We start from the raw sequence: 14,776 nt of genomic DNA, 5'->3' as shown, positions 1-14,776 counted from the left end.
CAGCTCCTGGTCATCGTCGACGCCTCCTGGACCTCGTGGCTGAAGAGTCAAGACATCCATGGATCACCTGAAATCACCAGACGACTGTGGGCATCCATCTTCCTTGCCCCGGGTCACTGCCAAGTGACTTTGAACACTGTCCCCTCTGCCTTCAGGTCTTCCTTCTTCTGAATCCAGGCTTGGATTCCACCGGACACTTCTCCTGTCTTCACAAGCAGCAAGTCTTCTTTGGCTCCCATTGAAAATGACGCCGCAACCAGACACCAAAAGACACCTATGCACCCGGCTTCCCTGGGTGAGGTAACTCCATCACTATGGTGCTCCTGTGGGTGTTGGCTGTAGAACTACTTACCCTGTAAGTGACTTGCTTGTAGACTCTCCCGAAGTATCCTAAAACTCTAAATTTCCAATCGCGACTTGCTCCATTGAAGTCAATTGGGATCCGCGGCTGTGTTCTCACACTGCATGCGTCTCCCATGGGTCCTTTACTTACCTGCCTTGGGTGGATTAGTGAGGCCCCAGCGCTTCTGAAGTACCTAGGCCTTGTCCCTTCTCAAGTCGTTATTCTTAAGTCTCTTTTTTAGTATATGAGCTGGTACGCCCCTAGGGCCCCAGCCATATTTGTGCTTAACTTATTGTGAAATGTTGATTTGTGCATATGCTCCTGACTTCTGATCTCATAAAGAGATTAGCAGAGAGTTGTAAGTAACAAATACATATATATTTGATATATATACCTGTGTGGTGTCTTTTCATTTGGTAATTCAAGAGATTATAAGGTAAAACAAGCTGCCTTACATTCCTCAGAGACTTAGCCTGAAGGCTGCTCTCCACAGCTACCACTAGGATAGCTTTTTTTAAAAGGTTGTCTTAAACCTATCTACCATAAGAGTCGAATTGTACGGGGGCAAGGTGGCCACTATGACTAGTGACCAGCATATACCAGGCCAACTTCTCACAGTTGTGAAAACGTGTCTGTCTGAGGCAATGACTTTGATTTTTCTCACACCGACAAGTCTTTACGGACTTGGCCAAAGGCTCAATTTAAGTTTGAACAATTGATTTTAGCATGTTAGTTTTGGGGAAAATGTTCTCCACGTGTTTTCTTTGCCCCTGACTCAACCCCTCCTCATCAAATGTAAACCCAAATCAAACAAGTGCTGCTCCAAAGACACATGGTTACTTGAATCTGACCTCTATGTCACAATGCAGTGATCCCTATGTTGTCCCCTTCTAATTTTTAATACCTTTGGTCTGAATTTAGAACAAGAAACAAACCCTTCAGTCTTGTGTTTACGTGGAAAAACAATTACATTAATTACACAGGTCATTCAACACAAATTTTCAAAGATAACCTTGGCAAAACATAAAAGAAGTCATCTTTATAGACAAAGATCCTGAAAAAAGGAGAAAGCAAAACATCCTAGTACATGCATTCTCTCCAACCTGGACCTGCTGTGGTCGAAGAGAGTTGAATTCTAATGCGATCTTACGTTGATACTCATTGCTGTTATTCTTTCTCTATTTACTGTCAAAGCGGATGAAGAACCTCAGAATACATTATGAAAAGAGTTGTCCTCCTTAATGAAAGTCATTATCTCCTCTTATAGCTTCTGAAGCCACTGATAGAAAAAAGAAAAAAAAAAAAGAATATAAAGATGGTAGTCCCACACAAGAGCACAGCGGGCTCTAAGTTGACCTAATCAAGAGGTAGTGGTTCCATCTATGGTCGATGCCCAAAATAAAATAATTTCTAAAACCCATTCGCACCCAACCACTACCTGGAGGAATAATGCACAGCATGTGACTATAGCATGGGCAGATGCAGCAAACAAGGGGGTGTTACAGAAGTACTATCTATGGAGATGCTGTAGGAGTACTGACACTTGGGAGGTGTAGGAGTTCTCTCAGGGCTGCACTCACATTGAGATGGACGTAGTCGTACTCCTCAGTTAGTTTGATGCCTTCATACTCATTTGGCCCTAGCTCTGCTTTCCCAGATATGAACACTGGCGGTGGAGGTGGCAGCGGACGATCCTGGATGCTTCCTTTGCGTAGAGAGGCTGGCGAGGCGCTCTCGGTCACACGGCGCGCCGCACTGAGTTGAGTGGGCAGGGCAGGCAGCGGCCGGCGTGAAAGGCTCTCATTGGATGGCAGCCGTGGCCTCTGGAAGAGCAGGTTGGCATTAGTCTGGACCAGCCCAGCCACACTAGCACTGCTCTCAGAAATCTGGCAAAGCAAGGATGACAGAAGAGAGCTTGTTTCGCCGTCCTTCACTGGCGTCTTAATGCTCTTAACCCGCCGCCCTCCAGATGCCTCTGGTACGCCAACACTACCACATGGAAGACTACTCAGGGCTTCTTCCAGCAGCTCTAGGTGCCTAGCCAGACGCTGGTGTAATGTCGGGTCCGAGGCCTGCGTGGATCCCATAACTGCCACCTGTGCAAAGCCAATGTAGTCCTTCAGGGCCTCACGCAGCGGCTCCGTGTCCGGCATCTCTGGTGGGTGAGTACCAGCAAAGCCTGCCAAGAGGCCCTGTAGGCACTGGTGCAGTCGTGCTAGCGTCTCAAGTGCCGATACAACATCGACCACTAGTTCCTTGCCAACGGGAGGCACATCCTTGCCAGAGCTAGACTCTACTGATGACTTGGAGTGGCTGCTGCCAGCGCTAGAAACGGATAGACGGTGGAGGGCAGTAGGGGGAGAGCATGGCTCTTCCAGGGCTAGGGCTGGCACGTCGTAGACCAAGCCGTCTGCCTCCGCACAAAGCACCTCTTCGGGGACCTCATAGAGGTTCAGCAGGGCCGAGGCCCTCTTCAGATTGGATGGAGTAGAATAGACATCCTCGTCCTCTTCTTCCTCCAGAACTTCCCCAGCCATCTTCTGGAAGGCAGGTGGCACATCATAGATGTCTTCTGGGATCTGCTCGGGCTCGTGACAGCTCGTGGGCACAGGCTGTGGGGTCACCCGTGCTACCTTCTTGCCAAAGGAAGTTGGGGTATCGTAGACTTCACTGGGTGACTGCCGTGCTTTCAAGGGGTCTCGGAGCGGCTGGGGGTGGCCATAAACCTGCAGATGGAGAGAAGAGAAACAAAGCAACAGGTGAGACAGACTAATATGTACCCTACCTCTCTACTCCAAGCCAAGGGCAATAATTCATCATTTTCAGTCTGTTCAAATTGCACTGCACACCACTTCCAAGTCCCTGGCCTCCGTTACCTAGCTATCAACTTGTCAAATGTTGCGATTCAGCCAGTCTGGTGTTTTAAATACCTGCACTAAATTGGCTTGGACTGATCACTAATCTCCATAAACTTAATCGTGCGCTGGTCTGTGGCAGAGTGTGTGCTGTAAACAACAAAAACAACTTGTAGATCCATATTTATTTATTTAAATATTTTTTATTTGAAGAAGAAAGTAGTAAAACAACAATTATACATTCAAAACACATGACATCATCTAGATTACGCATAATTAATCAGTAATAGCTTTTATCTTATTAATATACAATACTATAACCAGAGATAAGGCAGGAAAAATAAATATTGAGAGTGCAGTTTCCAGACCAAAAGGATATAGACTAGCATGGCGTGAGTTAATTAGATACAAACGCTACTTTAAAGCAACAATTCATAATAAAAATATATCAAACTAGCATTAATACCATAAAAGACCTTCAGATAATTAATAGCAGTTCTTAAATAATGTACAAGTACTTGAAGCTTAAATAAAACAGCCAAGAAGTATCATGGCTCTTATATTTGAAAAATAAAGGGGCATATGTAAAATCCATCCATATATGAAGCGGTTGTGAGAAGATGTTAGTTTATTACAGAGTAAGAAAGATCCCATCCATCAAGACACATCAGCCAGGAGCAACTGACCAGATCAAGACCTCAGCATTCCATTACCATGGAGCTACTTTGATGGTCACCACTTGTCCTGTACATGGATCTTAAAGTGGTACTACAACACCTATGTACAATACATATATATAAATATTATGCACATTACTACACATCCTCCTCCTTTACAAACAAAAACACACCCAGTATGGAAAGAGATATAAAGCAAAGAAAACAATGGAAATAACTTTCTAATATAGTGTTTTGGTCATAAAAACAACGGAGATCACATTCTGACATAGTCTTTGAATTTTTCAGGAGACTTTATGAATCTTTTACTCTTCTCTCTCAGATAACTTGCTTGACCCGTATTATCAGAGTTTAACTTTGTCTTATCTAAATTCCCCTTTACTACAGAGTTATTGATAACAACCACTCTGTTGAGATTCCAGATCCTAGAATCCTCAGTTTTGATTGCATTGGAAAATACCTTTTTGACTTTGTGTATCATTCTGAATAGTTCAGCTTTGTGTATCATTCTGAATAGTTCAGAAGACTTCCGCCCTGGTGGTGCTCTGATCATCACTAAATCGCCTACCTTAACACTAGTTTTCTTGACAGCTTTCTTATTATCAAAACTCAATTTTCTATCCATAATTTTTTTAGCTTCTCTTTCCCTCCATGACCCAAAAGACAGATCTTCATCGTTCTTGATGACCTTTTGATTGACCCAATAAGGTGTGATGAAGGTATTTGGTTGTCTGTTTTTAAGAAGAAGAAATGGTGTACACCCAGTAGTGGAATGAGGGGTAATTCTATACATTTCTACCGTTTTAATAATTCCTTCCTTCCAATCTATGTTAGTTTGTTTGGACAGAGAAATGGACTCCTTGAGAACTCTAACAAATCTCTCCACCGTACCATTACTTTCTGGGTGATATAGAGAGCAACGCTTGTGCTTAATAGAGCATTTCTCTAAAAACTCACCCATTTCCTTAGAAACAAATTGTACCCCATTATCTGTGAGTAGAAACCCAGGAAAACCCTCTCTAGAGAACACATCCATGAGAAAAGAAATAACATGTTTGGAATCAATCGACCTTGTGATTTTAATTTCAGACCACCTTGAGTACAGATCTATCGGCACAAACACAAAAATCACCTTCTTTACTTTTAACTGGACCCAAAATGTCCAGGGCTAATTCTTCCCAGGGAGCATTGGGTCTGTTCCTAATAACCATTGGTTGTACTCTTGGTTTAAAACACTTTTCACTTAATGTACACGGGATACACTCCCGCACTAATCTCTCAATGTCCAAATCCATCCCAGCCCACCAATAATTGAGTCTGATGCTTTCTTTGGTTTTAGAAATCCCCTGATGTCCTTGATGAGCTAATGTGATCAATTCCTCACAGATGCATTTAGGGGGAATGAGTCTTGTACCACGAAATAGCAACCCATCAGAAACAGATAATTCGTCCTTCACATTCCAGTATTTTTCTGATACACCTTTTCTTTTCTTAACCCATCCAGTGGCAAGAAAGGAGGATAATTCTACAAGCTCCTCATCAGTTCTACACTCTTCTCTCCACCTCTCCTGTTTTATTCCATCACAATCAATAATGCACACCCAATCAAGTTCCTCCTCTTCCTCTCGCTTAGAACAATTCTCATCAAGCGTTACCAGTCTGGATAAAGCATCTGCTGTAGGATTACGTACGCCAGGTAAATACTCTACCTGAAAATCATTACCTTGTAAATCAACAACCCATCTTGAGATCCTGCTCGAGATGGCATCCGTTCCTTTCTTATTGAAAACTTCAACTAAAGGTTTGTGGTCCGTCCGGACCACAAATCTGTTACTCCACAATAAATTCTTCAATTTTTTTATAGCCCAATGGACAGCCAAAGCCTCTCTTTCTATCACAGAATACCTGTTTTCAGCTCCTCTTAGACTCTGTGACAGAAATAAAATGATATGCGTTTTCCCTTCACCTTCTTGCTGCAACACCGCACCCAAGCCTTTGTTACTTGCATCGGTGACTAGCACCGACTTTGCTGTAGGGTCAAAACTACTCAACCTAGGAGTCTCCCTAAGATACTCTTATTTTGACAAATTCCATTTCACATTCCTTATTCCAACTGAACTCCACACCTTTGCAGAGTAGTGTGCGCATGTTAACACACTTCTCAGCAAAACCTTTAACAAATTTACTGTAATATTCAGCCATTCCTAGGAACTTCATGAGCTCTTCTTTGTTTTTTGGGGAGGCCAGGTTTTCTATAGACTTAACCAACTCACTTTTAGGTTCAACACCTCTACCAGATATAGTGTGGCCCAAGTAATCAATCGAGGATTGCCTAAATTTGCACTTATCAATCCTCACCGTGAGGTTATGGGAACTAAACTTCTCCAATACTTCCTTCACTCTTAAATCACGCTCACGTGCATCTCTCCCAAAAATCAAAACATCTTGGTAGATTTTTACGCCTTTCTGAACCTCAAAACACGTTCAAGTGCTCTCTGAAACACCGAGGCTGCCGAAACCAAACCAAATGGTAAGCATTTAAATCTAAAGGTGCCAAATGGTGTAATGAACGAGGTATAATCCTTGGACTCTTCATCCAATTTGATCTGGTGATAGGCCGATTTAAGATCAACCGTTGAAAAAACACTAGCACCCTTAAGAAGCATTAACATGTCTGAGATTTTGGGAAGGGGATATTTATCAATCACCACCTGTTTGTTAAATTCTCTGAGGTCAATGCACAGACGGAGACTTCCGTCAGATTTGCGAGCTTCAACCACCGGAGCCAACCACTCTGTCCCTTCCACTTCCTCTATTATTCCTGCTAACTGAAGTTTTTCCAACTGGTCTCATCTCTTCTCTAACCGCTAAAGGGACACCTCGTACCTTGCTGGCAAAGGGAACCGCCCCCGATTTAAGTTTTATCTTGTGAACATAATCATTAAGACATCCTAGCTCATTTTTAAAAACCCTAGGGAAGGAGTTCTTTAATTCCTCTGTGTATCCTTTATCACAGGACTGTAACTTTATACTATTTATGTCAAAATGTTCTTTCAATATAATAGGCGGATCATTGTTTGGATCCAAAATCACACCTAGATCTTTCTGGTGTAACCAGCTCAATAAGCTATCACCTTTATACGAGACATACACCTTTCCAGAGGTATATCTTCCCTTATATTCAATTAAACCATTAAAGTAACCTATTAGTTTTATAGGCTCTCCACCATATGAATAAGGATTAATGTCAGGCTTCAAAAGATTAACTCTGTTGAGTAGGTGTTGCTCATAGAACGTTTTTGAAACAATGGTTATTTTAGCACCCGAGTCAAACAGAACATTAGTTTTGCAATTTTTCACTATCACCTCATCAATGGGGCCTTTCTTTTTATCATCGGAAATATGAGAGATGATTTGCCCACAATCCAGGTCAGAATCAGAAGTACTTAGACTTTCTACATCTTTACATATCATGTTAACCTTAGAACCAAGTTTTTTTAATCTGTAAGAGGTGGAATAATGTCCAATTGTTTTACACTTATTGCATTTCACTTTAAGGGCAGGACATTTCCTATATTGGCTAAATGATTGGGGTTCCCACACCTGTAACATTTGACGTTATACTCTTGGTCTTTAGAAGTAATCATAACTTTCTTATCAGACCTGGAGGTTTTGAGTTTCTTATCGTATTTATCTTTGTTTTCACCATTTTCCTTTCCATGAACTTTAACTACTTGAACATTATCACTCTTATTTTCATTCTTAGTTATCACTTCCACACATTTAAGAGAATGTTCAATCTGTTTTGCAATCACCAGAACTTCATCAAGAGTAGGGTCGTCCTTCTGCCATATATCATCCCTTACGTACATTGCACCCTAGCATAAATTGATCTCTTATTCTTTTCTCCAAAAGCCCTCCAAATTTACAAGAAGAACCTAGCTTCCTAATGATATCGCTCAGGTATAGTGCTCACTTTGGGTAAATGGTGACGATCTAATTTTAATATGCAGACTTCATACTCATTTAAACTAGCATCATCTACCTCAGGTAAATGGTCAAATACCTCTTGCCCTTCTGAGCCTAGACAGTGGAGCAACAGCGCAGTTCTTCTTTCAGCACTTAAATTAGTGCCACACACTTTGGCATACCTCTCGAATACTTTCTTCCATTTCTGCCACCTAATCGGTGGGTCACCAGGATTGGATAAAAAGAAAGGTGGAGTGGCCACGTTCTGCATCTCCAACAAATACTGAATACACTTGTAATTTTATTTAATTTTTTTTTTAAACTTGAACGTGAAGCAAAAATTACTAACTAAACAAAACCTCCACTTGCACTAAATGGAACAGATCACAAGTCAGTACTATTCCCTTTGTCAAATATGCAGAGCGATCAATCAAAACTACAAAAAATAAATGCAAACGTATATTCACATAAATTGTTAAATATAGAGAAATTTCACTTGCACTGCAAAATAAATAAAAATAAAATATGCTTGTAAAATGAGTTTGATTTAGAATGTGCACAAACCAAAAGCAAATTTTTCCGGAAAGAAGTCTTAATAGAATAATTCACTCCGTTGTACTGTCCATGGTGAACTGCTTTGAAGTGCAAAAAGAAGTCTTAACAGAATAATTCAATCTGTTGTATTATCCATGGTGAACTGCATCGAAGTTTATTTAAGTGCGCTGATGGCGCTGCTTTCCCTTTAATCTCAATTTTTTTTTTTTTAAGAAAAAAAAAATGTACCTTCGTTTCTCGTTGCAGCAATAGCTCATGAGGTAACAAGAGAAATGTCAGCGAGGTCGAGGATACCAAACAAGAAACTGCTTGCTGAAATGGAATTTGGATTCACCACGAAAACGAAGGAAATTAAAGCGCTGTCAATCGCGCAGAGCACGTCGCAGAGACGTCACAGGAGCTACCGGAGCCTATGATGTTCAAAAGGCGCACTGTAGCCTCGCAGATAACAATCCCACTGACGTTTCGATGTTCTTCCTGATGCGAAGCTCAACATTCGCCGGGTGAGTGTCCCAAGTTTGTTTATTTTTAATTTAAGCCTCAGCAGGCAATGTACGGAACGCGCTGAAAGGGATGCATAGCGCGCTCCTTTAATTCAGTGAAATCAGACGAACCCCAAGCGAATGAAGGTCTTCACAGGGAGCACAATAAAATTGCTAGGTATTGGAAGAGTAGTTTAGTTGTAGAAAACATTTCAGGGAGCCAAAACAAGTTAGGTGATGCAAAGGTTAGTTCCCAACCTTGCTAGGACAAATCTTTTGAAGGTAACTTCCTTTGATATTATAGAAAAAATAAATCCTTACTTTGTGAACATACAAAACATTTCTCCATTTAATGAGAAGGAGAAAATGCGTTCCCAACAAAGTATCCAGGTTTCATTAAGCCCACATCGAATATCTCCCAGCCCTCTAAAAGTTGTTTTAAAGTCAAAGGGGCGAGAAATGTGGCGAAGCTTAAGTTTAAAATAAGGAAGAACACTTACAAGAAGATTAGATGTCCAAGTTGAGTGGACTTCAGATGTTGAAATCTTCTTGTAAAATCCCACAACAGTAGGTTCACAACTCAGTAAGGATGATGAGTAGATCCCACGCTCGTCGCCAATGTAGAATCCATCCATATATGAAGTTCCAAGCAGGAGGTTGTGAGAAGATGTTAGTTTATTACAGAGTAAGAAAGATCCCATCCATCAAGACACATCAGCCAGGAGCAACTGACCAGATCAAGACCTCAGCATTGCATTACCATGGAGCTACTTTGATGGTCAACACTTGTCCTGTACATGGATCTTAAAGTGGTACTACAACACCTATGTACAATACATATATATAAATAACATGAACATTACTACAGCATACAATAATCCAAAATGCAAAAATGCTAATAAGAGCAGCTCTTAAACAAGATATCATAAAAAAGCTAATAAATAGAAGCTTTTTAAAGTACAAGATGGAACATAGCAGCAGTCAATAAAATGCAAAATATTAAAACTAGATTTCAGTCACCTTGCCCCTCTACTATCACCAGCATAATACTAATATAGTTAATCTGACCTGGCTTATTTGGTTGTGCAAAGGATAAAGACTCTAAAATACCTTATTTTCTAAAATCTTTCTCCTTCCCTCTCAACTTGTTCAGAGTATTCATGCCAGATAGCTCTAAATCTTTTGGTTGCTCCAACCCTTCTCGCATAAGCCTCCTCAAACCTGAAAGTTCTATTCATTTTATTAAGCCAATGGTCGATCTTGGGTTGTTTATCTGTTTTCCAATTTTGTAGGACTAATGATCTTGCCACAGCTATGGCAATGAATATAAAATACTGCTGATATTTAGTAAGCCCTTTCACCTCCCCCGAAGTGCCAAATAAAACCAGCATAACCGATGGTTGAATATTCCAAGACAGAGATGATGAGATCTTATCAAAGATCTCATCCCAAAAAAATCGTAACTTATTACATTAATAAAAAATATGTACCCATCCACCCTCATCCTGAATATTACATCTAAAAAATTGGTTTGGGTTTGTTGGAAACATCTTATGCAATTTAAGAGGTGTGTAATAGACACGCCATCTAGATAAAAAATTCATCCTTTTATAATTAGCCCCTCCAAGTGCTTTTTTTGCTAACTTATTAAGATGTTGCCATTCCCTTATATCTTATATCTCTGAATAGATTTTTTGAAGTTCTGTTATCAGAATCTCTTCTGAATGGGCTTTTTGATGAAGTAGCCGATACCAGCCTCCTATCCCCAACATTGTATTCGCCATTTGCCTAGCAATTTGCTCTGACATTTTATTCAATGCTACATAATTAATTTTAAGAAAATTGACTAACTGATAAAAACTCAGAGAGAGGGCTGTTGTTAAAAAATTAGTTTGTAACCAAACTGTTTCCCAAGTTATTAATGTCTCATGATTAAAGAAATTTCCAAGCCGATTAAAACCCAATTCTTGCCACTGTTGAAAAAGGCCTCTGGATACTAGGAGACCACCTGCTGCACAGTCCTCTATAGAAGCAAAAGCATGAAATGCTGGAATATCTCGTAATTTGAAGAAGAGCTGCATCCTTTCTACTAATGATGAAATCACTTTATATCTGGTCCTTTTGGGCAATTTTGCCAGCCGTAATAAATTCGGCAACCCTATAGCACTCTCTTTCAACATCTGTACCAATATAAAATTATCAAATACTGAATTTTCCACAGCCAATTGAGAAAACAAATCTAGTAATGATGCCTGATAATATGTGGAGAAATTTGGTAAAGCTAGACCTCCTGAGGCTACATCCAGTTGTAATGTAGCAAATTTCACTCGAGGATGTTTGTTATTCCAAACAAATTTCCGAATCATTTGATCTAATTCCTTAAAATAGGAACTCTGAATTTTCAGCGGAAGATTGCTGAAAAGAAACATAAGCAATGGAAGTATCGACATCTTAATCATCGAAATTCGTCCTATTAAAGATAAATTAAGCAGAGTCCATTTGTCCAATACATTTTTCACTTTTATAAGCATTCTATTATAATTCAGGGGGAACAACTGACTAAAATCCTGTGTAACGTATATCCCCAAATATCTAATTGGATGCGGTGGTCTTATGACAATAGAAGCGGGAATATCCGCTAGAGTGGAGTTAAAAAACAAGGATTTCAGTTTTTACTTGGTTTACTTTGTAACTGTCAAGAATTCCTGTCATACAAGGGAAACACGCCCTTATGTAAACAGGAGAGCTGTTACATAACTCAAGGGAAACACGCCCTTATGTAAACAGGAGAGCTGTTACATAACTCAAGGAAAACACGCCCTATAAAGGGAGGAACCGGGAGGTACAAGGCTGTCGGATATTGTGTTTACACCGACGTACCTGCTTTGTGAAGAGCAGTGTTCCGGAGTGGTGCTCCAGTAAGGCAAGAACGGAGGTAGGTCGAGTCGTTACTCCCTGGGCCGTGTCTTGCCCCATCGTCACCTGTGAAGGACCCGGAAGCTCTACCGGTCAACCATTGAGCTTCGCTTTTTGACTCGGCTGAGTCCAAGCGCAGTGGCGCTTTTGCTGGTTGGAGTCGTAACTCCCAGCCCGACCAGAGACACAGGGACTGCCAGCTGTAACGCACACCAGGAGGTGTTTGCCGCGTTACAGACTCGGAAGTCCACAGGATCGATCGAGCGGCTGCTCTCGGTTTAGTCTTCTTGCTTGTGATTGGGGTATCGGTGACGCATCACCAGGAGGTGACCCCGCGTCCCGGTGCAGTCTGAGGAAGAGGTTGAGCGGCTGCTCCCTTCAGGTAGAGACCCCGGCTGGGTGTTTCCCTGACTCCTCGATTCTCCCCAACACTCTTCGTGCCCCTCACAGCCTACCGATTGGCATTGTCGGCCATTTCATTTCTGCCCTCTGTTGGCATACGCCGGGATCGGCGTATATGCAGAGGACGGTTAGGACCATCCGTGCTGTGGGCTGGTAACGTACTTAGCCTGGAGGATTCCAGTGACTATAACTTTTGTTTGTTCTTTGTATTTTATTTGCCTTCAGAAAAAGAACTAACCCTTCACAAGTGGTTGCGTCCTCATTGTCGTGTCTGTTAAACGATCCTGAGACGTTCAGGGCGTTACAGTAACCCCCCACCTGCGTAAATTTCTGTATTTCATCCAGTGCGTTTTGAACATTAGATCCCCCGGCCTTCAGATATAAAATAATGTCATCTGCATAGAGTTTGACTTTTGCCATCCCCTCAATTGGAGGCAAAATCAACAAACTCTTCCGCAGCCTGACAGCCAAAGGTTAAAAAAACAAGGAAAACAAAAGGGGGGATAAAGGACAGCCTTGACATGTGGCTCGCTTAATTTGTACCCTACCAGCCTCTTCTCCATTTATAACAACCTTGGCTTCCGCACAGCTATAGAGTTCCTTTAACATTCTTAAAAAAAATAACGGAAACCCAAATTTATCCAAAATAAAAAATAAAGCACTCCAATCTACCAAATCAAAAGCCTTTTCGACATCCATCATCATGACCACCGACTCCATCTTATTGGTAGATAAATAATCAATGGCTTGTGTTAAGAAATATGTATTGGCTGCCATCAATCGGCCCGGAATAAAACCATTTTGGTCCTCATGTACCACCTGTTGTACAGATGGGACAATTCTTTTTGCCCAAATTTTCATAAATATTTTATAATCCGTATTTAATAGGCTTATTGGGCGATAGGAATTGGGATCGCTGGGATCTTTATCTTTTTAAGAAAAATTACTAGGACAGATTCCTTAAAGCTTTTTGGGATATCCAAACCCTCCTTTATCTGGTTAAACAATTTTACCAGAAAAGGAAGGATTTCTTCCTGAAATACCTTAAAAACCTCAACAGGAATTCCATCTGCACCGCTCGCCTTAGCATTGGGCATACTTTTTAATACTGCTAGAATTTCCGTAATCCCGATTACGCTATTCAATATCTCAGAGCCATGTGAGGGTATCTGAGGTAAATCCAAAAATTCAAAATAACCCGACAAATCTACTACATCTACCCCCTGCGTTTCCGCATAAATTTGGTTAAAATGTGATAGGAACACCTCTGAAATAGCTTGTTTATCGTCAATTAGTATCCCAGTTGAGGGATTCTTTACCTGGGGAATTATTTGGGTTGCTTTCTGACTTTTTGTGGACCAAGCCAAGAATCTCCCAATCTGTTGACTTTCTTCATAAAGTTTCTGTTGATAAGCCAATCTCCCAGATATCTCTTCCAATAAAAAAAAATCCTTCAGCTGTTCCTTTTCTTTAGCTAATTCATGCTGATGAACTCTAAAAGGGGACTCCGTAGTATTTAAATCGAGATTTTGTCTTGCTTTTTCTACTTCTTTCTGTAATGCTTGAATCTTTTCTTTTCTTATTTATTCTAGCCTTATATGATATTGTGTGACCTCTAAAGGTCCCCTTAAATGCTTCCCATACCATGAACATAGATGCAGAATTTTCATTAAACTGAAAAAACTCCTTTAAAAAAACTTTAGTTTCTGTTATCCAGGTAGAGTCTTGCAATAAAGATTTATCGAACTGCCACCTGGGCCTGTTTTTCGGAGTAATTCTTACCCTTAATATAAATGAAACTAAAGAGTGGTCTGAGAAAGAGTTAGAAAGTATTTCTGTAAGCCCATTAGCGACCAATCTGTCTACTAAGAATAAATCCAAACGGGATGCTGATCTAAATCTGGCTGAATAGCAGGTATACTGCTGAAGATCCATATTTATAATGGGAAAAGCAAATGTATACATATCAGCGTGCTAAACGTTGCCAGCTGAAATCCAGAACTTGCTCTTTATCGCCTCTGCTGTGTGGTACCAATTTACAGCTATCGTCGGACGAGCATCTCTCCACAGTAGCCCCTTTCTTCTGGTCTGTCCTACTCAAGTGTCCCCACACCTTCACGCTCTGCAGACACCACAAACCCGCTTCTAGGTCTCATCTGCCTCTGCCAAGCAGAATCGGAAGAAAATTATGACAGCTATAATCCCAAACTTTGCATCTCCCCAAATGAAGACTGGGGTGAAGAACATAGTGGGGACGAAAGGTCCTTGAGAAGCATACTAACAAGATAGCACTGGAACTGAACACAAGCGCGTCATTAGAAGAGAGCCTTAAATCACCACTCACAAGATGGGATCTACGCAATGCCACAAGAGCTAGGATATGAAAGCACACAGGCAGAGACAAACCAGAACAAAGCCCTAACCCCAGAGGCTTAAACCCTCAACCCCGCCAACAGAAACAATCCACCACAAAGTACCACCCTTGAAAGAAAATCTAACAAAGCACCACTCCTAGCAAGCACAATCAACAAACACTCAAAATATGGACCATGAAACCCGCCCTGAGATAGGATCCTC

General features: G+C 41.1%; 1 protein-coding gene across 2 annotated transcripts in view; it reads right to left on the bottom strand.

The window, feature by feature from the left end:
- The window catches only part of EFS (embryonal Fyn-associated substrate), a 403,051-nt gene that overhangs the window by 22,097 nt on the left and 366,178 nt on the right, over window positions 1-14,776 (bottom strand). For both annotated transcript variants that reach the window (XM_085646256.1, XM_085646257.1), the window contains one exon: window positions 1,924-3,069. In XM_085646256.1, the coding sequence (XP_085502382.1) occupies window positions 1,924-3,069 (1,146 nt within the window). The remainder of the gene's footprint in view (window positions 1-1,923; window positions 3,070-14,776) is intronic.

Source organism: Triturus cristatus, chromosome 1_1 (genome assembly GCF_964204655.1).
Source record: "Triturus cristatus chromosome 1_1, aTriCri1.1, whole genome shotgun sequence".
NCBI lineage: Eukaryota > Metazoa > Chordata > Amphibia > Caudata > Salamandridae > Triturus > Triturus cristatus.
Note: the sequence above shows the minus strand (reverse complement) of the source record. Positions and strands in the feature narration are given on the sequence as shown.